This window comes from Stylophora pistillata, chromosome 12 (assembly GCF_964205215.1).
Source record: "Stylophora pistillata chromosome 12, jaStyPist1.2, whole genome shotgun sequence".
NCBI classification, from domain to species: Eukaryota; Metazoa; Cnidaria; class Anthozoa; order Scleractinia; family Pocilloporidae; genus Stylophora; species Stylophora pistillata.
The window spans coordinates 4,266,027-4,289,439 of record NC_142530.1 but is presented as its reverse complement, the minus strand read 5'-3'; the positions used below and the strand labels follow the sequence as shown (position 1 = coordinate 4,289,439).

Sequence of the window (23,413 nt, the reverse complement as noted above, 5' to 3'; positions counted from 1 at the left end):
GTCACGTCGACTGAAATGTTGGCCTATCGTCGATCGATTGATGTCACTTGTGACTGTGCGTTTATTTCACTCGTATTCTACTGCAAAGTATTCGAATTGGCCAGTTTAAGCATACGAAAAGCAATCAGGTAAGAGTCACAAGTCGAAATGTTGTTGTTTAAAATTAAAACTAGTTAGTTGTTAGAACAGTTGAAATATATATCGACAGCGTTTCGTAACAGCAAAATTTTTACATTACTCTAGGTTCAGGCCGAGGCCAACGTAAAAGATTTCTTGTAAGTCCAACTTAAAAACCTTGGCAAATCCTCTTCGCGGCGTGCCAACTGTGGTGGTTCCCATCTCTCCGGCGCTAGTAAGTACAAAATAGAAACGACTAGGGTTGAGTGACGCCGCAAAGAATGCTACAAATGATGAAAAAACTGAAGACAGCGAGAGAAGCTGAGTGATTGTATGGAAAATAGGCTTACAAAGACTTTGAAGTAGACTTCATCAATATCATATGTGATGTGAGTCAAATCAAAGTTGATAACACCAGTTCCAGTAGCCATCTTAGTATCTTGAGCACGTGACTGTTACTTCAAAAAGTCATAGCCTGCTGCCTCTTTGCATCTTTAGCTTGGATGTTTTGTTCATTTATTTATCAGCAGTGGTTGCGCACGCTAAGTATGTCTACGAGTTGTGCCGTATTTTGACGAGCCGGCAGGGGGAGTCAAAATCAGTACAAACAGTGCTAGTGAATAAACGCAAAATTTACATCTCGTAAAGGTACACTATACGCAGCCTTTACGCGCTGAAGTAAAGCCAGAGTAACGAGACTTCTTTAAGAGGCCTTTATGCACAGCATAAAATTGGTGTGAAGTAGAGATTTATGCCAGCTTTACGTACACGCATAAATATAGCCGGAGTATAAGCGTCTCTATGCTAAATTTACGCTTGGCGTAAAGTAAACTTGCGGTTATTCTTGTGTGGAGCAGCTTTATCGACTGCTCAGATTGAGAAAATCAGCTTTGTTTTATGCCATTTAAGGGAAACATAGAAGCAAAACTTATCAACAGGTTACCCACTTTTAAAGTTATTAGATTTAAAAATTATGTGTACGGAATGGGGACTGTCAATCACTCAATCCACAATCTGTTGTGTTCACAATCTTGTGTATTTGTCATAAAAGCCCTGCTCCCATGCCTGACATGTGAGTAATTTAACATTTGATCATTTCTTACCCGTAATATTTAAGATATTATTTGTAATCTTTGTTAAAGAATCATTTTTTTGAAATAATGCTACCGAACATGAAAACCTTGTTTTAATAATATCAATTTGTACAATAAATAAAAAGGCAACAAGTTAAACATTTGAAAACGCTGTTTCCATATCATCTGAGGTACGCAACTTTGAACCACTTGAAAATATAACGGAAAGATTGATAAATTGAAATTTTGTTCCAACATTGGAAAGTAGAGTCTAAAATCGAACACTAGAGTATAACATCACTGATATCGGCATTCAATCATTGCCGTAAGGTCGAACACCACTCCAGTCGTTTTGCTGCCTGCAGCCCTGGGTCCCTTTTTTTTTTTTTTAAAGTTTTCAAGACGGCTTCAATTCAGTTGGGCACGATGCACGATTTCCGTCTTTTTCCCGAGTTCGTTCTTTTATCCTCCCGAGAAGGGACAACTTTGGGGGCAAAGCGTGGGCTCATTTTCTCTAGACAGCAGCTAGTACTCTTAAGATCTCAGCCTCGTTTTTGTGTATTTGCATGACGTCACCCGGAAACTGTGTAGTGTTCTGGAACCAGGCCTGTTTTCAAACGAAGGTATGTGGCATCTACTCAGGTACTAAAAGCCTTCCCAAAGCTTACACAAAATGTCAGGACCAAGGGGTGAAACCGTTAACAAACCATCTTCACTGCTTAAACAGTACGAAAATGACGAAATTTTTAGTATGCTGGGTCGCCGTAATGTGGTAAGTTGAAGAAAATTAGCTCCAAGAATGGCGTCGCGTTGTAACAAGTTCTTCTTTTTCCGGCCTTACTTTGATCATGACTCTTTTGCAGGCTCTAGCGACTTCCGTAGCCCAGCTATATATTGCACCGCCTGAAAATCGTAGAGTATGGAGGAAAGAAGCCACAGGAGTAATTTGTTTTGTGAAAGACAACGGGAAAAAATCGTACTTTCTTCGAATGTATAGTCTTGTGGTAAGCTCAGAACAAGTTCCTTTACAACTGCAATTTCGTTTGTATCATGTTGGCCAATGTGTCGATTTTCTTCATCGTATTGTAGACCAAGTCGTTAGAATGGGAACAGGAGCTCTACAACTCGTTCAAATACACTCCCACACGGCCTTATTTCCACACTTTCGCCGCTGATGTAAGTACAAATAATTTCGACTTTCATTCGTCTGATCTACTTTGTTTTTTAAGGTTACACTCTTAGCTTTTTACCGATTAGTACACAACTATCTATCCGTGGACAGTTACACATAACTCAAAAGGATTCGATGAGCAATTGCCTCTGTGATAAGATTTGCGAGATTTGACAACTTACATAATCAATTTCTTTATACTATGATGATAATGACGAAATGCTATTTTTGAAATACGTGCTTTCGTTGGTCAGTGTAGCCACCCTTGTTAAAAAGTAGAGTTTGACAATAATAATAATAATAATAATAATAATAATAATAATAATAATAATAATAATAATTTAATATTTATAATGTGCAAATTAATATGTGGATATGATTAAATACACATCACAACACTTTTCGGGGGACTTTGACTGGACTGCATCAGCAGTTTACAAACAATCGAAGGAAACTTATTTGAAGATGCCCCCTCCCCCCCAATTCCCAGTAAACAGGCCAGACCACACCACAGTAATCTTGTGAGTGGGTTCTTTAATGTCCCCTGCCTAACCAAATTAACTAATTAATAGATGCAGGAGACAGTTATTTGGTCTTCCTAACTTGAATGTGTTTACTCTATCAGAGCAGAAATAATTCTAGAGATCTTCATTTGGACTTGATGTTAAATTGAATAATCTCGGATAGGACGTAAAGCCAGAGGTCCCGTCTCTTGCATGGTAAGGGGGCAAGAGACGTTAATTTCCCATGCACTAGATTACTGTGTGATGGATGTCCTCCCCTGGGGTGGTATGGGTGGGTTATAATTTGGGTGGACTAGCTTGAAGGGGATTCATGTTCCTGTTCTACTATTTCTCCACTGCAGTTAATGAAGGAAAAATGACTAAACTAAATTATAACATAACCAAATTAAAGCGCGCGCTCTGATTGGTCAATTTAGCATCCCCCATTTGCCCATGGGTGTACGTTGCTGACATGAGCAAATGCAAAGACTAGTTTTCAGCGCGCGCTTGTTTTTTCTTGTCACATAAGATTTGTTAAATAAAAGGGAACTCTTTAGCTACAATGTATCAATGTTATGTTTTAAAACAAATGGTAAACATCACAGCGTACACTTTAGCTACGATTTATCAATGTTATGTTATAAAACAAATGGTAAACACCACAGCGTACACTATTGAGTTATGGATACACGCGGGAGGTTGCTAAGCAAGAAAGAAGCGTAAGAGTCGCCTGAGGCGATGAAAGAAGTGTAAGAGTCGCTCTCGGCTATCGCCTTGAGCGACTCTAGCTTCTTGTGTGCTTAGCAACCTCCTGCGTGCAACCATAACTCAATAGTGTATGGTGTGATGTTTACCATTTTTTGACTAGTGAAAACTAAATGAGACATTAGTACTGCATTGTCCATGTTATATAACTTAGACAATACACAGTTTTATGGGAAAATTGGTTACCTGACCATTACCACATGAATCACAAGCACAATTTTACACAGAATTCCAGAGTCAGGTAATGGGTTTTCCTTGACGTGTATTTTAACAAAATTAAAAAAAAAATTAGACCGCAATAATATTGTTATATCTCATTGTGAGCACAAAACCAGAGATATGAAACAATATCCCATAGCCCTCTTTTCAAGTCACAATTCCATGCTAAATACCTTGCTTTATTGCCCAATCAGAATCTGAGATTTTATTGGGTTCTGCAATTCTAAGAAATATTCAGGGTACAGCAACAATGCATCAAGCTAGAAGTCATGTAATCGATGAAACAATACTGCTATCAGTGAACTGCTTTTTTAATCTATTACTGTAATACTATGGCCACTCTGTATCATAGGGTTACAATGCTGGTCTAAATTTTGCAAAAGCTGAAGAGGCCCAAAACTTTAGCAATGTGATTGAAAAGAAGCTGAAGGAAAAGGAGCAGAGACGCCAAGGTGAAGGAATGATTAAATTAGGATAACATGTGCATACATTTGTAGAGTAATTTTATTCAAGACTGAATACTGTAAAAGCCAAGAGATAAGCCACACTTTTTTTCCAGAAGTTGTCGCTAGAAATCGGGGGTGTGGCTTATCTGCGGGAACATTAGAAAAATGTGTTGTGAATGTCCATTTTAGCATCTGATCTAATGCCTGGTTACTAAGCTTTGAATGTTCTGCTCACATTCTTGTTGTAATTTAAAAATCTATTGAAAATATGTGTTAAATGAAGAAATTCCTGTCAACAAATACCAGAAAAAGACCAATCATATGTCAAAGTTGTTAGAAATGGTGTTCACTGTATTAAAGTGCTAAAATTGTGGGTAACACTGAAGTATTTTCCATTGCAATGTTAATGATGAGTTTATGTTTGACAAATAGTGGATGAAGAAGACTTTTCAAGACTCCTCTTGGATTTCTTTTGACTTCTATCAAAAAACTTTTTTTCCAAAATTTGAGCTGCTAAATTTGGGGTGCAGTTTATCTGCAGGCTTTTACGGTACACAGTGAAGTGCTTGTAGTTATCAGTGTTACTGTTGAGAGGGGAGTTATCAATCAATCAAGTTTATTGTCTTTGCGTGAGGCATGGTTACCCAATTGCCCGAGCCAGACGCATACGTCTAAAACGTAAAACTATAAAAACTATGTACAAATAATTCTATAAATATGACGATAAGAAGATCAATTAAAGTGTTTACAAGTATGTAAATTGAATGTAATGGTAAGGAGAGAAGTATGAGAAATACATGTACATTTAAACAGTAATAACTGTAGACAAGAGCATGTTGGCCTCATGGTTGCTACAGATCAAGTGGTCCCAGTTTGAGCCCAGGCTGGGGACATTGTGTTTTAGTATCTACACACTCACCGATCTTGGTGTTTAGAGCAATCTGATCGGTTCGCTATCTTGTGCTAATCAACAATGTACACCTCCGAGTGAGTGGATAATGTGAAAAACAAAATGGCGGACATAAACTTGCATTTTGCTAAAGTTTCAGAAGCAGAAATTGCCTTTAAATGGCTTCCTTTTAATTTTGTCGAGATCACTTCGTGTGTATGTACTAAAACAATTATTATTTTCAATCTCGGTGAATAGTGGCTTTCGCGAATATTTACCTTGCGGCTTTGCGGCCTGGTAAATATTTAGCCACTATTCCCCTCAATTTCAAAGAATAATTGTTAAGTGTTCTGAGGCAAGACACTTTACTCTCCCAGTACCTCACTTTACCCGGGTGTTTTAATGGGTGCCAACAAATTTGATGCTGGGGGATAACCCTGCAACAGACTAGCATCCCATGGGGGGGGGGGGTTGGAAATATTCCTAGTCGCTTCATGCTATGGAAACCAGTGTTAAGCACCAGCCTGATGGACCACTTGGCTGGTAAACAGACTTATCTTTACTTTGTTGTTGAGAATTGGTTAAAATTTGTTTTTCTATAGGGAGTGTGAGGGTGAAATAGGGTCGATTGATAAAAGCTGATACACTGATACTAAATTAAATGTTTTAACAGTTATTAACTACATCTCAAACATAATTTATTGCAAATTAGGGCTGTCTATTTTAAAATTCATCATCATGTTTTTGATCAGGTTTTTTTGGGATGTTTTATAATCAGCATTTCTTTTTAGCACCCATTTCACAGAAGCAACTCAATCTCTTTTGTTTTGTTTGTAGAAAGAAAAAAAGAGAATGCCTCAAGGCATGGTAAAACGCCTCCCCCACCCCCTGCAGTGGGGGGAAATGTTGACATCGGAAAGAGGAGTTCTTTACAGGCCAATGGTAAGACTAAACAAGTTCCCATCTGCTCTGTACCTTAACCTATTGACGTCCAGTGCGCCCATATGCGCCCATGTGGAACCACACCCTTTCTATGCCTTGTGACGTCATCACTTTTAACCTTGGAGCACGACTTTGAGCACGTACTTCAACAGGTTAAAAATATCTTACAAACGATACCAGAATGAGCGCAATTGAGTGAAGGAGATTGGAGAAATAGCCAAAAAAACATGTAACTTTGACCTGAAAATCTGCACGAAAATCTTTTTCCATTACCCACCTACCTTTCTGAGCATGTGGTTTGAAAATAATGAGTAGTTTCCTTAAAAAATCTCTACACCAAAATGAAACCTACTAAATTTCCTGCAAGTGAGGGGAAACTTCAGGCAAGGAGAGGGGAAAAAAGGCAGGAGAAAGAGAGAAAATTAAAAGTTGTAAGTGGGGCATTACTTTTCAACCCAAAAATCTCGAAATTTTGCTTTCTGCGCGTGCCTGAGGTTTTCAGGCCGCCATTTTGCATTTGGATCAAAGGGCCATCGAGTGTACAAGCTGTCAATGGGTTTGTGGTAAGTTTAAGGGTTTAAAACCACAACAGTGACCCGAAATCTGCTCGACTAGCTTCAAAACACAGTTTTTCACAAAAGCCGTGGCTATTAATGGGTTAAAGCACATACTATACAACACTTCCACCTATCTTGGTCCAGCTGATTTAAGAATCTTTCTTCCACTCCTCTCCACTATGATATCTTGTGCCGATGGTGGGGAATTAGAAAAATAGGAGACGTAAATGATTGGCACTTATAATAATTTGTACATGACAGCGTCAGTTGGTTTCCTAATGTCAGTATCACTACATAAGATTGCTTCACTTCACTGTGACTGGTCCAGAAAACTCATGTTTCCTCTCCAACCAGTCTCATTCAAAATGAAAAAACCAAATGTATTATTAGGTTACTTAGTATGTTTTCCCATGCTTCAGAGAGGTTACTTCAAGCTGTAAGATTTCACAGTGATGATTGTTTACTGTTCTAAGTCATTTACTGTGTTCTCAAAATAATAGAACCAAAAGATAGTTTTCCATTAACATATTCACTCTTGCCAATTCAAATTCAAGTGAAAGTTGTTTTTCTTGCTCAGTTTGATAAGATGTTTTAGTAGTAGTGCAGTTCTTTAGTTTTCTATGGGCTGCTAGTTTGGCTGATTATCTTTCCTTGTCCAACATCTTGTATAGTTCCCAATATGCACTGTACATTACTAGAGGAGGTTGGCCAGTGTTCAACAATTGTCATGGCTTGTTTGAAGAGTATACAAGTTCTATTTTGATGTCTTTTTAAGAAAAGTTGAACATTCCTTTTTTTATTAAGCAGAGATATTAAAAACAGTTTCCCATGAATTTTTGCAAAACCAAAACATTGTTACAGATGGGTTCCTATGGCCTCTGGGAAAGGAACCAAAAAATTGTTATCCATGGGATTTGAAAACCTAAGGTTTGTTACTTATTCTTAGTTAGAGTGTTCATCGACACCATAGCTAATGCAACAGATATTTTCCTCCAGTATGGTTTGCTGCTGAAATTACCTTCAATTGGTTTTGGTTTAACTAATTGTAGGACACGCAATAGAATTGTGCCCTTGAAACTTTTAATTGTTGTGCTGGACCTCCATCTCGGCTAATACAATTTGTTCTGGTATCTTTTTTGTCCAAAGATAACTTTAGCAATATGAGTCATTCACCATCACAGACAAGTCTTTCATCGGTGGATGGCCCCTCTCTGTCTCGGAAAAAGAGCAAAGATAGAAAAGAAAGCAAAAGCAGCACATCAAACAGCAAGAAAAACACGAAGAAAAGGATCACCAAAGATGACATTGGAAAACCAGAGAACTTCCAGTAAGCTGAACTTTTTTTTACTGTTAAATTACCTTTTAAAAGCGGAGATGCTTCTTGAGGACAACCTTTACCTAGGGCACACAAGCCTAACCCGTGGACCCCTATGAATTTCTCCTTGTCTGCACCAAAAGAAATATATAGAAAAGACTATGGAGAATGTAGATGCTGATGCTAGGGTGTAAAGGGTGAAGTCCCCCAGAAATGCTCAATCTAACCTTTGTATTTGTTGCCTCTGTTGCGGCAAATTAATGGTGATTATCAGGGTTGTGGTGTTTTTTCTCTTTTTGCTCTAACGTATTTCGTTATTTACTCTAGAAAGTGCCTTCCCCACAGGAATCCTCAAGGCCAGAATGTCAAACGAGTGCCCCTCTGGAATATGTGCTTCCAACCCCCCCACCCCCCTTCAGTTTCTTAAATAGTAAGAATACAAGGAAAACCAGTTTCTACTGCCACTTTAAATATTTATGACTTTTTAAGCACCCCCTCAATAGAATCCCCTTTTTCCAATGAACACCTCTCCTTTTAGTTGATAGTTTGAATCAGCACCTGGCACTTATTTGAAGAATTATGGGTAATGAAATTTTAAAAACCTTTATTATAGGCATGTTGGACATATTGGCTGGGATCCACAAGGTGGATTTGATGTAAGAAATATTTATATAACAATATGATATTTAACTTCTATTGGATAAAGCAAGGAGCTTGATTGTTGCAATTTTCAATGGCATAGACAACAAATTTGTCGGTGACCAGTAGCTTTGGAGTGTCTTTTTTTAATCAGAGAGAAACTTCAGGGCTGGATGCCAAATCTTTGAAATATTGTGGTGATCAGTTTTTGTCCCTTTTAGGTGGATAGATTGGATGAGAAATGGAAAGACCTGTTTGCTTTGGTTGGTGTTACTGATGAACAAATGCAGAAAAAGGAGACAAGGGACTTCATCTATGATTTTGTTGAGAGTAGGGGGGGAATTGACAACGTCAGACGTGAAATAGAAATAGAAAAAGAAAAAGCTTCAGCACCACGTAAGCAATTGATTTACATCTTTTTTTTTTCACGCCAACTGTTCAAAAAGTGTATTAAATGAAAATTGATTTTTATTTTTTGATTTATTTATTAATGAACAATATTTAGACAAGCTGGCTCAGTTCAGCTGTAGAGCTGGTTTGGCTGGGGGTCTGTAGAAATAATACCAAGGCCAGACACACACTGGGAGCTATGTTCCCTACTCTTATCAAGACGTGTGTGCGTCCTTTAATATCCCCTGCTACCCTGCTAACAAGTACAGAAAAGATGCAGGAGACGGGGCCAACAGTTTTTTGTCCTTATCTTAGAAGAAGAGAATACCTGACGATTTGCAGATGTCTCGGTAATTAAGCAGCACACTCTCCTCGTACATAAGGCTGCACCCTAAGGGAGAAATGATATATTTTTTTTCTAAGGAGGGACATGAATCATAAGGCTTTTATTGCGATTTTAACACTTTACATATTATGCCCTAGCTCCACCAGCACCGTCGAGAGGACAATCAAGAGGGCCCCCACCACCCCCTCCTCCCTCACGGGGAGCCCCACCACCACCTCCAACAAGGATAGGAAATGCCCCACCACCACCCCCTCCGTCCCGTGGTGGGCCCCCACCACCCCCTCCCTCACGTGGAGGCTTACCACCACCACCACCCCCTGCTTCCAGGGCACCAGCTCCTCGTGTGGGGGCACCTCCCCCTCCTGCCCCACCCCCTCCTCCACCAATGAGTGGTGCACCTCCTCCCCCTCCCCCAATGGGACGAGGTGGCCCTCCACCTCCTCCACCCCCCGTAGCTGGTGGTGGTGGTCCAGGTCGTGGAGCTCTTCTTGATCAGATTTGTCAGGGAACCAATCTGAAGAAGGTAACAGCTGAAGAGAGGAGGTCAAGTAGCTCGGATGGTCGAAGCGGATTGCTGAGTCAGATCAGGAGTGGGAAGCAGTTGAAGAAGGTGGGGATTACTCATGGTTGACGTTAAAGTAACTACTTTTCCGCAAGGAACCCAAAAATGCGTGTGAATGTCACCCATGTTACTCTCTTCTTGTGTGCAGTTTTAGTTACACGTATTTGCGTGCAGAGACGCGCTGAAAGCGTGTATCTTGCGTGGAAATTGCACGCGCGCGTCAAGTGCGTGTGCTGCAATGCACGTGAGCAGTATATCATATGTCCAGACTTGCTGATTGCGTGTCAATTTCAATTTTGTTAGGTATCAGAAGAAGATGGACCACCAAAAAATTCGAAGCCTTCATCCGGCGGTGGAGGTGGTGGAATCTTAGGGGCCCTTCAGTTAGCACTGGAGCAAAGAGAGAAAGCCATCCACTCTTCAGGTACGCGACGGAAATCGACTTGATTGCAAGCCTTATTAGATAATAAGCTAAGTGATTAACATGTAACTTCTCCTAATAATATCCATGCATTATTCAGCAAATAGGTAATGAGAATACTCTAACTTATCTGGTAAAAGTCTTCATCTTGATGTAACACCTAAGTCCTATAATTAAAGTGCATCTAAACTCCCAAATTTTTTTTTTGCTTAACGAAATAAGCTTATTTTTTGGAGTATTTCTGTGCAAAAGTTTTTTAATTTGCTCAAATCTTTAATTTTCTGTGCCCAGTCAAAATACGGATAATCGGCCGCCATCTTGCCCCACGGCCGATTTTAAAGAGGAATGGCTCTAGCGGGTAATGTGACGTCAAATCGAGAGCACGAAAGTCTGCATTTCACACATTTTCACTTGTTTGGGAAGGTTCTCCTCGATATTGTCCGAAATATGCCGACTAGGTGTGTTGTATGAGGAATGTTTTAAGCGCGATACCCTCTTGCAAGTTTCGCACGTTGCTACATCCTCCTACAACACACTTAGTCGGCATATTTTCGGACAATATCGGCTACAACCTTCCCAAACTGAAGTGAAAATGTGTGAAATGCAGACTTTCGTGTTCTCGATTTGACGTCACGTTACCCGCTAGAGCCATTCCTCTTTAAACTCGGTCGTGGGGCAAGATGGCGGCCGTTTTTCCGTATTTTGACTGGGCACAGAAAATTGAAGATTTGAGCAAATAAAAAAAATTTTGCACAGAAATACTCCAAAAATAAGCTTATTTCGTTAAGCGGAAAAAAAAATTTTGGTTTTTAGGTGCACTTAAATTGACAAGGAAATGTGTAGCAGTTAGAGTGGAGGGGAGAATGTATTTAACAATCAGATCTTGGCAATTAAAGGGTTGAAAGCTAAGACGGCGGAAATCCGAGCTGTCGATAATATTCATGTGCACACTGCGAGGTATTTCCTTTAAGCTCCATATTAACAGTATTTGATCATTAAATTCGTTTGTTTGCAGATAGCGAAAGCGAAAGTGCATCCGAGTTTGAAGACGACGAGGACGAGTGGATGGACTAGGGACAAGGGACTATTGGGGACATAGTATATGAATTACGAATAACGGATATCGAAACGGAAAAACACTTAAATTTCGAATATACTAGTGTAACAGTGTACTCCTTTTATTTTATAAGTAGATTAATGATTTCTAGTGTAGTGTTTGATCTCAGACATCAATTAGGAGCAGACAAGATGGGCTCTTTTCTTACATGCGTGCTAGGGGGGTGAGGTGACGAGAGGTGGGGTGAAGGTGGATACGTGAGCTTTTTGTGAGGTGATTCTTCCCTCGCGCACGCGTCGGCTTCTTGTTCTATCACCTCGCTACAGAAGCTTAAATACCTTTACACAATACACAAACCATAAACGCCAGAGATTGGACTTTGGTTTTCTATCTTGCTGCCATGTTTGTATCTGTGAAAATGACTGAATTTTTTTGTGAGAAGGAAATGTCGCATTTTTCTGTTGATTCTATGAGCTCAGTGAGATTTTGCAGTCGGGGAATCTTCGTTTACACGATTCTACGCATGAGCATAAACTTTTCAATTTCTAATCAATCAACCAAAATCTTGGAATATAGGAAATATTTACCCTTTCCCTGTTGTTCACCTAAAGTTCTCTCAGCCACACGAAGTTAAAAATTAGAAATTTTACAACGAAGGTTTGGGTTCATTGGCACTTTCTCCATCCAGACAATTACCTGTTTGCGATGACGGTATCTCAGTGAGTTCTACTTGCAAGCCACTTCAAATTACACGTATGCCCTTTCAATTTTTGAAATAAATTCTTCCTTAAATCGACCTCTTTTCCTCGAAAACATGTATGGTAATGAAGAAGAATGTTCACAATGAGGAGATTGAGTCGATTTTTTTAATTATTACAATGTGGGTTTCCATTGAATCCTGGTCCATTTAGGTTAAACAATAAAAGTTGTTGGAAAAATTACATTTTTGCCAACTTTACTGACTATTGTGTTGAAGATCCCAAGGAGAATTTTGACTTTGGTCTTTGGTACAAATTGCCTCTCGACAGCCAAACATGCGCGGCGGTGCTCGTGCTCAGGCCTCTGCACTCTATGTTGGCGAGAAGAAATCTGGGAATGAGAAAAAAATGCGCGGCGACGTGGAGCGCAAATTCATTTTGTTTATTGATAAGGTGTGACAGAAGTCTTGTAGCTGTCGTTTAAATTACAGCTCGAACCGAAATTTGCGTCCATTCGGTTTGATTTTGTCCAGGTGAGGCAGAGAAAACGCAGCAATGTCGGTGACGGTATTCGTGAAGGTAAGTTACTTCTAGGAGGTCACGCTTCTGGAACTGTGAAGAAATTTAATGCGTGAAGGCAGTATTAAATACACAAAATGTTGTGTTTTGCGTATAGGGCTCTAACGACCATTTTAAAGTTCACAAGGAGCTGGGAGATTGTCCTTCCAGTCAGCGAATTGTGATGATTTTGCGATTGAAAGGTGTCCAGTTCCATCAAGAATTCGTTGATCTGACGAAAAAAGACACAAAAAAGTGGGAAGAGTTTGTACGAAGAACCCAGGGAAGATTGAAACCACCTGTTCTTATCCATGGAGATGTGGAACCAATTGAGGACGCCGACACGATCGTGGGATATTTGGAGGAAACTTTTCGTGAGCCTGATTTAAAGAGTTTGAATGCGCAAGCCAACATCGCCGGCTGCGATTTGTATTCAAAATTCGCTTTGTTCATGCGGAACAGCATCCCGGACAACGATGCTAAACTTCGCGCCGCGCTCGTAAAGGAACTTAAAAAGCTGAACGAGTTTTTAGACAAGGAGAGCCCAGGTGCATACCTAGACGGAGATAAGTTAAAGCTACCAGACTGCAATTTATTGCCTAAACTCATGCACATCAAGGAAGCTGGAGAGCTGAAGGATTTTACGATCCCAGAAGAATTTGAAGCCATTTCGACTTATCTGAGAGAGGCTCAAAGACAGAGAGCATTCAAGGAGACATTTATCGAACCGGTTAAGCACGACATAAAACAGGGCTGGCGCAAGAAGATGGGAAATTCTATGAGCAGTAATTCTCGTAGATAAACCTTACCGGAACTTTTTAAATTATATTAACGTTGGACCCTGTGACAACACGCTGAAGGCGCGAATGTTATTACAAAAGAAATCTCAAGCAGTGATCTCTTGAATAACGAAAAGATGCGAGGTCGTTTGAAACCTAGAGTAAATTGTTCGAAACTCGCTGTAAGCGATACTGCTCTTAGTCACGCTTAAAGAGTTGTTCAAATGGTAGACTAACATTTGAATATTAAAAAGTTTCGCTCGTTTTTAATTACTTTTTTTCGGACTAATAAAAATATGAATTAACCGCATGCATTTCTAATTATTTCTCGAAAAACCAGGCGTCTCGAAATAACGAAAATAAAATCATGCAAATGAAAGTGTGGTTTGTTTATCGTATTATATTTGCATACGGGGAAAGTAAGATCATGAATTGAGGTTTTTTCGGCGCCTCCACCCTACTTACACAATCTAAATGGCTAACACCCACCTAATCTAAATTTAGATCAGTGGGTTCAAGCCGTGTCAAATGATCATCTAAGTCTTCCCAGTAGCTTATTAAATATGTATAAACATTTCGACCAATCAAATTCCTTCACTTGGAATGCGTAAGGGGAAATCCTTTACCGAATAGTTACGAATTCGCTAGCTCTACTTGGTTTGGACGTTCAGGTATTATCGGCTTTGTCGTGTACTTTTGGCGCTTCTTCGTCATTATGACTGACAAGGATACAAGTAGAGCTCGCAAAAGAACATATAATAAAATAAGCGATGTACAAAAGTCAAAACTACAAGAATATTATGACGGCGGCATGAAAACATGCAGTTCTGATAATACGGGAAAGATTGGTGTGGCAGCCGAGGAAACTGGGCTGACTATTGATCAAGTAAAGGTAAGATATTTATTAGTTGGACTGAAACACTACCATGTTTGATGTATGCGGAATACCCCGCCACTTATTTACATCTCGTTGAATAATAATAGCGATCATTGTGGTGACTGCTGCTTTCTTCAAAGCGCACCGACATATGTAAATGATGTAGTGGTATATTGTCCTTCAGAATTATACTTCCCTCACTCTATGTACTGCACCAACTTATCTTTTAAAGGATTGAATCTTAAACAAAATTTTGCCCGTCATACACCAAGGTCAAGGAAGTTCACTGTACGATTGTACTATTCATAATGAGGCGTTGTGGTAATTGTTTGCCTCGTTAATTAAAGGAAGCTCCCATGTTTTTTTTTTAAATAATTGTTTTGTACCGTTTTATGCTCGAAAATACGCTTGCAGTCTGCAGTATAATCAATGATCAAGAATATACCGGTAAAAGAAGATAGGCGTTTACTCTTTCGTTATTATAAATTATAAAGAATAATTATTTTGTGTTACCCTATTGAGAGCTAACGTAAGCAACCTTAGTGTAACGTAGGCTAACCCTAGTGCCCTGTTGGCCAACAGAAGAGCTAGCTAGGCTAACCTGAGTGCTCTGAGGCTAACCGGAGCACAAGTTTGGCTAATTGGAACTGGCAAGTAGGCTAACCTAAAGTGTTAATAGTAGGTAACCTGATAGCTAACGATCGAATCCTGGCTCGAAGTTTAAGTTACATCCTCAATCTAGAGTGGTTGAATGTTACATTTATCATCCATTCGACATCCATGTACTGTAAAGTGTTGTGTTGTTTAACTCAACCATTTATTTAGGACCAAAGTAATACATACATCCAAACGGCGGGAAAAATACTGCACGTGACAATTCATGTTATGTAAACAACGCGTGACCAGAAATTGTCCCATTATGTAATCGCAGTCAGATACTGTTACATGTACATGCCAAGAAGATCTACCTTTATGAATTTGTTGCCAGCCAATCATTCTGTTCTGGATCGAATACAATCTATTGATCAAGTAAAGTATACAAGCTCAGAGCTTCTGCGTGCAGCTTGCATGGGTATTAATAGGGTCAGGTCCTGCCAGGAGGTTCCCTGTGTTGCTTGTCTGAATTTAAAAAGCTACGGTGTCATTATTTTGTCTATATTTCTCCACCTTGTTGTTGTTGTCGGAATTTTGGTGAACAAGATCTTATTTTTTTCAGACTTTCATATATTATGCTATCACTACTTTTTTGGCCATGTCCCTTGTAGGAATTCACCCTGGCTGGGCCTCTATAGGGCCAGCAAGGGAAAGAGGGCGAAAAGGGAAGGGTTGCTATTGTAGCTTAAGGCATTTTGAAATACTTTATTTTAATGTGACACATTTATATAGAAATGGATTGGAAATGCTAGACAAAAGGAAAAGATAAGTTCTGGAGTACAAGCAGCTCCAAAGCCAATTAAGATTCCGACGGGTTCACGTGGCTCACACTCCTACAACATGTTCTGTTCAGAGTATTTCAAGTCAGGTGAGAGGCCTGATAATGTTTTCAAACACTAATAACAAATTATTTACATGCATTGTAACTATTATAGACCATTGCTAAAATAATTATAGGGTTACATTAGAGGCATTACAATCCTGGGGGATGGGTTTGCAAATCCCCCCCCCCCCCCATTTAAAAGAATTTTTCAGCATTTGTCAGGCAAGATGCTTAGAATTCAGGCAACAGTAGAATCAATTTTAAGGCAGTTCTGCATCAGTTTAATGCTAACACATTAGGAAATTGTGTAATTTTTTCAGGCATGGAGGTCACAGTCCCCCCCTCCAAGTCCAAGGGTGCCTGTATGTCTATGGGTATCATTAATAAACCTCTACCAGTGAATTATTTCTAAGAAATGAATATTGTAGCTTTCTCTCCTAAGTTTGTCTGCTGGATGTTAGTTTTATTTTGGTGCCAGAATACCAGATTTAAATCAATAATGGACAGTGGTTTTGTTAAATGTTTCTAAACCCCAGGAGAGCAGAGCTCTATATTGTAACCCAAAAGGGTTTTCATCCTCAGCTTCTTTTAACCTTTGACAACATAATAATCAAACTAATTCAATTGATATTCTGTGGAAATGAAAACTTTAATTTTTTTTTTGCTAGATGAGTGCAAGAAATTGTCTTTGCCTCAAAAGAACAAAGAAGCTGCCAAGAAGTGGCATGACATGACATCTGCAGAAAAAGATGAGTTCAAAGGAAAAGCAGAAAGTTTAAAGGCCCCAGATGTTTCAGAGCTTAGTGAGGCTCAAAAATCTAAGTTGATAGCAGCTCACAGGAAAAATCTTCTAAATGAGGTAAAGATTTCAATCACTTTAAGAAATAATCTCTAAGTCAAATTCCAATTAGGCAGCATAAACCATGAAAATTCAGAATGATTTAAAACTTTATTAAAAGTGGATGAATAATTTCTAATTGTTGTTAGTATAATTTCAGAGCTGAGCAAAGAGTTTCCAACAATCTGATTGGTCGAGCGGTTCCTTATATGACGCTATATAAACCGCTCTGCAAGGTTTATATAAAATGTTAAAATAAAATGTTAGTAAATGTTACTAAAATGTTATGATTTTAGAAATTTCTCTGTTGTTCAGCTCTGAAATTATACTAAAACAATTATTCACCTCAGGTTCGGTGAATATTGTGGAATAATCCCCTCTACTTCGTCTCGGGAATTATTTGATGATATTCACCTCTCCTTCGGCGAATAATTGTTAATTATACTCTGTGGTAATTAATGGAACATGCAGATGTTTGTGTCCTTTTGAGTAATTATCCTCGTGCCACATTTTACTTTTTCATCTACTTCAACAGATCATGTTTCTGGAAGACTTAGGCTGTGAATCTTCTCTGATTTTTCAAGACACTTCAGGCCAAGTGTACAACTTTGGATCAAGTGCAGGGTACTCTTTTTTATGCCTGAATCCTGACATCAACATCAAATTCCGAGACCACTTTGGTATTATATTATTACTTTGAATTAGTAATATTATAAACATCTTTGAAAGTGTTCTGTTGATTTTTTGGCAAGCAACTGTATTTAGCAGAAGCTTATATCAGTAGCTTATACTATTCAGTGTGCCATCCAATTGACGAGATTATTCATGATTGTAAATAAGGTGAATATGTTATCAAAATAGACCAGAAACTTAACATAGTACCTCTCTCTTTATTTATTTAGCTTGCACCAATGAGAGGTTCACATACAAAGATGTACAACAGCTATTCAATTCCAAATACAGTAAGTTAAAAAATATACATATTATTTACTTTATAGTACAGATATTAACATGTAATTGTTGTCATCATCATCATCATCATCATTGTCATCATTATTATTATTAGCTGATTGGTTGTGAATGGCTTATTTGATATATACCTTAATAGCAGCATGGGCTGAATTGCTAAGGTTTACAATGTCATTAAGGTTGAGATCAGACGTCAACATTATCAGGCGCCTCTGCCAGCCACTTCAGTCCATGTAACGACCTCACCTTTCCCCCCACACATCCCACCCCAGTGGAGGACATCCATCACACAGTAATCTCGTGTGTGGGAAATTCACATTTCCTACCTCTAACCCTGCAGGAGATGGGGCCAACAGTTTATTCGTCCTTATCCAAGAAGACTACAATATCTATCCATTTCTTGATATTATCAAAAGGTAGAAAATTCTCCTCAGGTATTTTAAGGCCATGAGTATTGATCCGACTGGGCCTTGAGCCCGCACAACACAATCCGGCGCTCTAAGCTATTGAACTAACTAGGAGGCGGTAACAACAAAGATGATGATGATGTCTATAACAAAATCCTCAAACCTGATTGATTCTGAACAGCGATTATTTGATCCTTAATCTGAATACTGTAATAAGCAAACTGTCCAATTTGGCCTGTGTGATAATCATTACAGCTGCTTGTAATTGGACAGGTCAAATCTGACAGTAATATGCAGCCAATGAAAATCCAGTGGAAAATGGCACTAGCCAATGAAATTGAATTACTTATTCCTACCTTGTGTCTCACATTTTAGCAAAGAAAGTGTTTGATGGGACATGTGGAAATGGTCAATATGACTTACTGTCATACATTTCAGGGGTACTCAGGCTCGTTACTTCCCCAATTACTTCCTACATTTTACTCCACTCAGTGCTATTATCATTACCAATCAATGTTTCTCTTTCTTTTGCACTGTAGGTGAAGCAATAAAGAAACCAGGCAGCAGGGTGCCGTATCTACGTGGGGGTTTTACAGTAGAAAATCTCCCAGATGGCATTTTCTTTAAGAAACCCTTCCATTATGGCACTAAGCAACTCCAGGCCATAATGGAGAAAAAAAGCGAAATTAAATTTGTGATTACCGATAATTTAGATATCAACTTGCAAAGCAACAGGAATGTTATTCCCTCTCTAACGCAGCCTGAAACAGTAGTCACTCTTCTGTCCAGGATAGTGGACAGACAATGTGCAGAAAGGGTAGTTAGACTGTCTGAGAAGATTAAAGAACAAGATGTAGAGGTTGTGGAGTTCAGACTTGACCAGGAAGAGAGACTAAGATTAAATGAATATAGTTTTTATTTTGAAGATGATGCATGGCTTGCTGTCGGTGCTAATATTCAACACTCCACAGAAGCACAAGGGCTTATTGTCCCAGTGTTTACTGAGTCAGAAGATGAGAAATTCTGGCTTTTCTACAGTATCCAGAATCCATCAAAACTAGTTAAAGCATCATTTACTTTCAAGCTAAAAGGGTATTGGCTTGACTTACAAGGCAATTCCAACTACAAATTACTCAACAATCATCAGGATTGTGTTACTATTGCCAACTTGATCAAAAATGGACCCTATGGGCCATTAGATTTTTTGCAGAGGATAGAAATTTCAGATGACCAGTATTTTAATATACCTGAAGTATTTAACAATGCAATATATGCTGCCTTAAGAAGTAGCACTATTATTTGAAATTTAACAATATTTATGTACTTTAATTCAGTGTGGGCACAAGACTATAAAGGCATAAAATCATAAGTCACATGAAGAACATTGAGAAGTTTTTAGTGCCACATATGAGCACATCTTTGAATTGCTATTTAGACAAAACTTCAAGATCCATGAAACAAAAAAGGAACATTCCATCCAACAATGTAAAATATCAAAACTCAAAGCTCATGAATTCATTTTCCACTCAAATCACTGAAATCATTATCAATCACCATCATATAATTTTATAGACTATGCTACTAATGACTTCCCCCAAATTATATGTAACTACTGCTGTATATCTAGACAGAAAACAGGAACTCAAACTGGTAGCATTTTTTTTTTTCAAACGTAAACTTTAATTTAACATCCTTTTTCGAAGAACCTGTCAGAAAGCCAATTTTCAATGATAGCCAGCTGACAAACAGAGAATCCTAATCGTGGTTCTTAAATTGTTACTATTATCAAACTATAGATAATGATTAGCCTAGAAGTTTTTTGCTCATTTGTTGATCATTTTCAGTGGTCAACCCAAGTGATGTGTGACTCTATAAATGAATAGAAAATGTGGTATAAAGTACTTTTAATTTATTACCTATATGTTGTATATTATAACAATACGTTACATGCATTTCATATTTTGTAACAAAGACCACTTGTACAAAAAAAAAAAAAGTTAACATAAAATTAAAACTCAGCATCGTTTGTGTACTAGTGACAAGTACTTTTCAGAATCTTTGCCGATATTGTGTACTTTTGGTAGGTGGTAATCGAAGCGTCGTCCAACCCAGGTACATCCCTGTAGTGGACAACATCTCATGCGCCTCGTGGTTTTGCTGAAAATATAGGGAAAATGCAATGTGTCAAAATTAGCATGAATTGAAAAAGGTTAAGAATGCTGTTTACAGTAGAGAAAACACTAATCTATGTAACTACAATGAACACAATCCTCTTGAAAGCAGAACTCAGAACAATAAGAAATTTAATAAATTACCTATTTTCCTGATTTCCTTTGCTCTTTTCCTGATTCTTTTCCCTATTTAGCCCCTCAACTTCACTCTTACTCAGCTTATGTGCATGCTTCAAATGGTTTGAAAGATTATTGTATTTCTTCTGGCAAATCTGGAAATAAAATTATGGCAAAATAGATATGTGAATATTTCATTTTGAATCATCATGACTGCTTAGCTTTTAATTGCAAAATGACAGGTAGCTGAGATCATCATTAGATCTAGATAGGCCAAGCATCAACATATCACCTGCAAATATCTCTCTGCAAAGAGTGATCTATTCGTATGTAACATTGTTTTGTGCAAATAAAATTCCAGATTCCCATACACTGCTGTGCTAATAAAATAATAATCCAGCAATGTTGCAGACTGTTTCCCAAAGTATTTTCTTATGATAGGAAGGGATGGGCCAAAATCAACATCTTAAAGGTATAATTCTAGATGTCATTCTCACACCACTGTTCAGACTCCACCACCTCTGTGGTTTGAATCCTTTTGAGTACCAAGATGGGTGTCTTTAGTTTACAGTTATACATCATAGTGCTACATATGTACCTTTTAACATAAAGCCCAAGGAGAAGGGGGTTGCTAGGCTAGCCATGGAAATTTGACTGTGAGGGCAGTCCCCAAGGTAGGTGTTTTGATTTTCTGTCATTCATGTCCCTTGGGTGCATGATGAATTTTGGCAATCGTTATAAAATGACCACACTCACTTGCCCTAAGGTAGGGATTTAGACACTTTTTTCACCAATTTCGGTGTCCTGACAGGGGTGGCAAATATGACAATTTTTGGACAGAAAATATCAAAATCCCCAAACCTTGTTTGACCCCTCCTCCTGACCCCGTCTCGTCCGTTACATTGAAAACTACAAGTCATACTCACACTGCAGGGGTATTTATAAATTTTTTTCCTCAGTCGTTTCCTCCGCTGTGGCAACTTTGACAGGTTATGATCATTCAAGTGACTTAAAATGCTTTCGGCCTCGTTGGACATCTTCATCTTTATCAATTCCATTGACATTCCTGTACGAATGGAGGTTGTCGACTCCACGTTTCGGATCTCATGGAAATGGCAAACAAGATTTTCCATTAAACCGAGAAAGTGGCTTCTTTGCGTTAATCCAATATCCTTTGCCACTTTCTTTTCTTGGCGAAATTGAACAACAAGATCAATAGGGTCGTATCCATTTTCGAAATGGAAATACATTTCAATTGAAGGGTGCAAAGAGCAGCGTAAGTTCGTGACCTCCCTCCCTGTGGCTTGTCTGGGGGTCTGGTTCCCAGTCATTGAGGTTAGAGGTAGACAGCTGTAACATTACTCAGCCTTCGATCCGAGTCTTTCAGTTCAAAGATGTAGTTTGAAGATATGCCACGCACAACACGTTTTCTCTTTTTTTTTTTTTTTTTTTTTTTTTTTTTTTTTTTTTTTCTTTCCAGCAGCAATCGATTGAAAAAAGAAAAATGAATCGCGGTGTCCCAGTGCGTCACCGTTCCGTCTCTTTTTCCTCGCCTTCCCCTTCTCCCTCCTCCCACGCCTCACACCTTAACTCCCCCCCCCCTTCCCAACTTTACCTAGATGAAATGATTCTTCCACGTTTGTTACTTTGATTGCCGGAAAAACATGGCTTCTCGATGTAGTGGAGAAGTTTCACATTATCATGGTCATCATGGCGCAAGGACACCAGCGCTCGTGCTAATCTCGTTAAAAGAATTTAGAAAAACTTCACATGGTTAGCCAACCCACAGTAAATAGCTGTTATGATATCTTCTTGCAGAAACATGAATTCACCGTCAAAAATAATCTTTAAACACATACGTCCGTATACACAATTGTGAACACTGGAGAGGAATACGGTAGTTATATGCTATAACGAAATCATGTGCTAAACCCGACTACAGGACTATCTAGGAAAGGACAAAAAAAAAAACCTTTAGAATAATTTTATGAAGAAATCAGTCGATAACAACTATTACTGAACATTACCTTCGCCAGGAAAATGACTTTTTAAGAAATAGTCTAGTATCATGGAGGTTGGAGGACGATCGACGTCGTGTGTGACTTGTGGTTGATTTGCTACTTGTTGTACAATAACACGACAACATAACGAATAAAGCGAAGATCCAGAGTTAGCAATTGATCGCGTTAAACCTCTGCGCAATTTGCAGAACACTTTTACAGAGTAGCGCTGACTGCCTGTTTACCATTTTAACAACATAATCCGTTAAGTCGCCTGAAATAATTACAACTTATAACTTTTCCTCAGTAATTCCGGCACGTGCTAATTTCGTTACGGGTGTGTCAATTTCGTTCTGACCTCACAAAGGACGTATACTGATATATTTTACTTGATATCATGCATAACAGAAATTGGAAATTATGTGGTACATATTGACTATTTCATGGATGTCACCCAGATATGTTTTGCCTAAACACTGTATAGCAAGGTTACATAATGAGATCCATTGCCATCTAAGAAAGATAGGAGGTGCATGGGTATATCTACATACATACATACATACACTTTATTTGGTATAGCAGTTGAATTAAGGCAGCTAAAAATAGCTGATGTGGACCAGCTGTTATCGAAACAATTTACATTAACAATATAAAAATTAATAAATAGATAAAACCGCATGAATTCTATGGATAAGATCAGCGATACAAATGAAGTTTGAAATTAAAAACTAAAAAGTTTTGTTGGACGGGTGATGGTTACGTAAACTATGCAACGCTCAAAAAGCGTCATTTCAGTTCAGTAAGGATGGTCTGAATTGACAATGTACTAAAGGACGACGACCGAGTTCAGTATTTGGCTCATCAACTAGAGTATTCAAACCTAAGTTATATAAAGCGATAATTAAAATACAGAGTTTATGTAGATATTCGAGGCACCCACCCCACACTTGCTAATCTCTGTCTATCTATCATTCCCTTTGGTACAGATCGACAAAGATGACTGTTTTTGTTCGACAATGGTGGACCTCTCAAAATTGCATGACAACGGTGACTCATGGTCCGACATCTTTTCCACGCCTACAATTGTACCTCCAGTGAACTCCAATCCAC

The 23,413-nt window shown here is 38.6% G+C and overlaps 2 protein-coding genes and 1 pseudogene across 3 annotated transcripts; all 3 read left to right on the top strand.

The window, feature by feature from the left end:
- The first annotated feature begins 1,779 nt into the window (after positions 1-1,779).
- Positions 1,780-12,353, top strand: LOC111325955 (actin nucleation-promoting factor WAS). Its single transcript, XM_022929874.2, has 11 exons — positions 1,780-1,962; positions 2,054-2,194; positions 2,280-2,366; positions 4,201-4,300; positions 6,021-6,125; positions 7,829-8,009; positions 8,611-8,653; positions 8,858-9,032; positions 9,510-9,982; positions 10,238-10,358; positions 11,371-12,353. The coding sequence occupies exons 1-11, from the start codon at positions 1,864-1,866 to the stop codon at positions 11,427-11,429; spliced, it is 1,584 nt and encodes a 527-aa protein (XP_022785609.2). The 5' UTR covers positions 1,780-1,863; the 3' UTR covers positions 11,430-12,353.
- A 177-nt stretch (positions 12,354-12,530) lies between these two features.
- On the top strand, positions 12,531-13,826 carry LOC111325951 (chloride intracellular channel protein 5). Its single transcript, XM_022929870.2, has 2 exons — positions 12,531-12,689; positions 12,787-13,826. Exons 1-2 carry the CDS (start codon positions 12,666-12,668, stop codon positions 13,468-13,470), a joined length of 708 nt encoding a protein of 235 aa, XP_022785605.2. The 5' UTR covers positions 12,531-12,665; the 3' UTR covers positions 13,471-13,826.
- Positions 13,827-13,894: 68 nt separating this feature from the next.
- On the top strand, positions 13,895-20,047 carry LOC148718470 (uncharacterized; annotated as a pseudogene). The gene is made up of 6 exons (XR_015993882.1): positions 13,895-14,339; positions 15,711-15,846; positions 16,470-16,660; positions 17,175-17,319; positions 17,542-17,601; positions 18,555-20,047. The product of XR_015993882.1 is annotated as an uncharacterized LOC148718470 (transcript).
- Positions 20,048-23,413: the final 3,366 nt, after the last annotated feature.

What these genes read in the sequence shown, in the direction of transcription:
- LOC111325955 (XM_022929874.2), top strand. Translation starts at nt 1,864, where the DNA reads ATGTCAGGACCAAGGGGTGAAACCGTTAACAAACCATCTTCACTGCTT. An exon ending in AAAGGAGCAGAGACGCCAAG is followed by an intron (nt 4,301 to 6,020) that starts GTGAAGGAATGA and finishes TTTTGTTTGTAG; the next exon opens with AAAGAAAAAAAGAGAATGCC. An exon ending in GGAAAACCAGAGAACTTCCA is followed by an intron (nt 8,010 to 8,610) that starts GTAAGCTGAACT and finishes CCTTTATTATAG; the next exon opens with GCATGTTGGACATATTGGCT.
- LOC111325951 (XM_022929870.2), top strand. Translation starts at nt 12,666, where the DNA reads ATGTCGGTGACGGTATTCGTGAAG. An exon ending in CGGTGACGGTATTCGTGAAG is followed by an intron (nt 12,690 to 12,786) that starts GTAAGTTACTTC and finishes TTTTGCGTATAG; the next exon opens with GGCTCTAACGACCATTTTAA.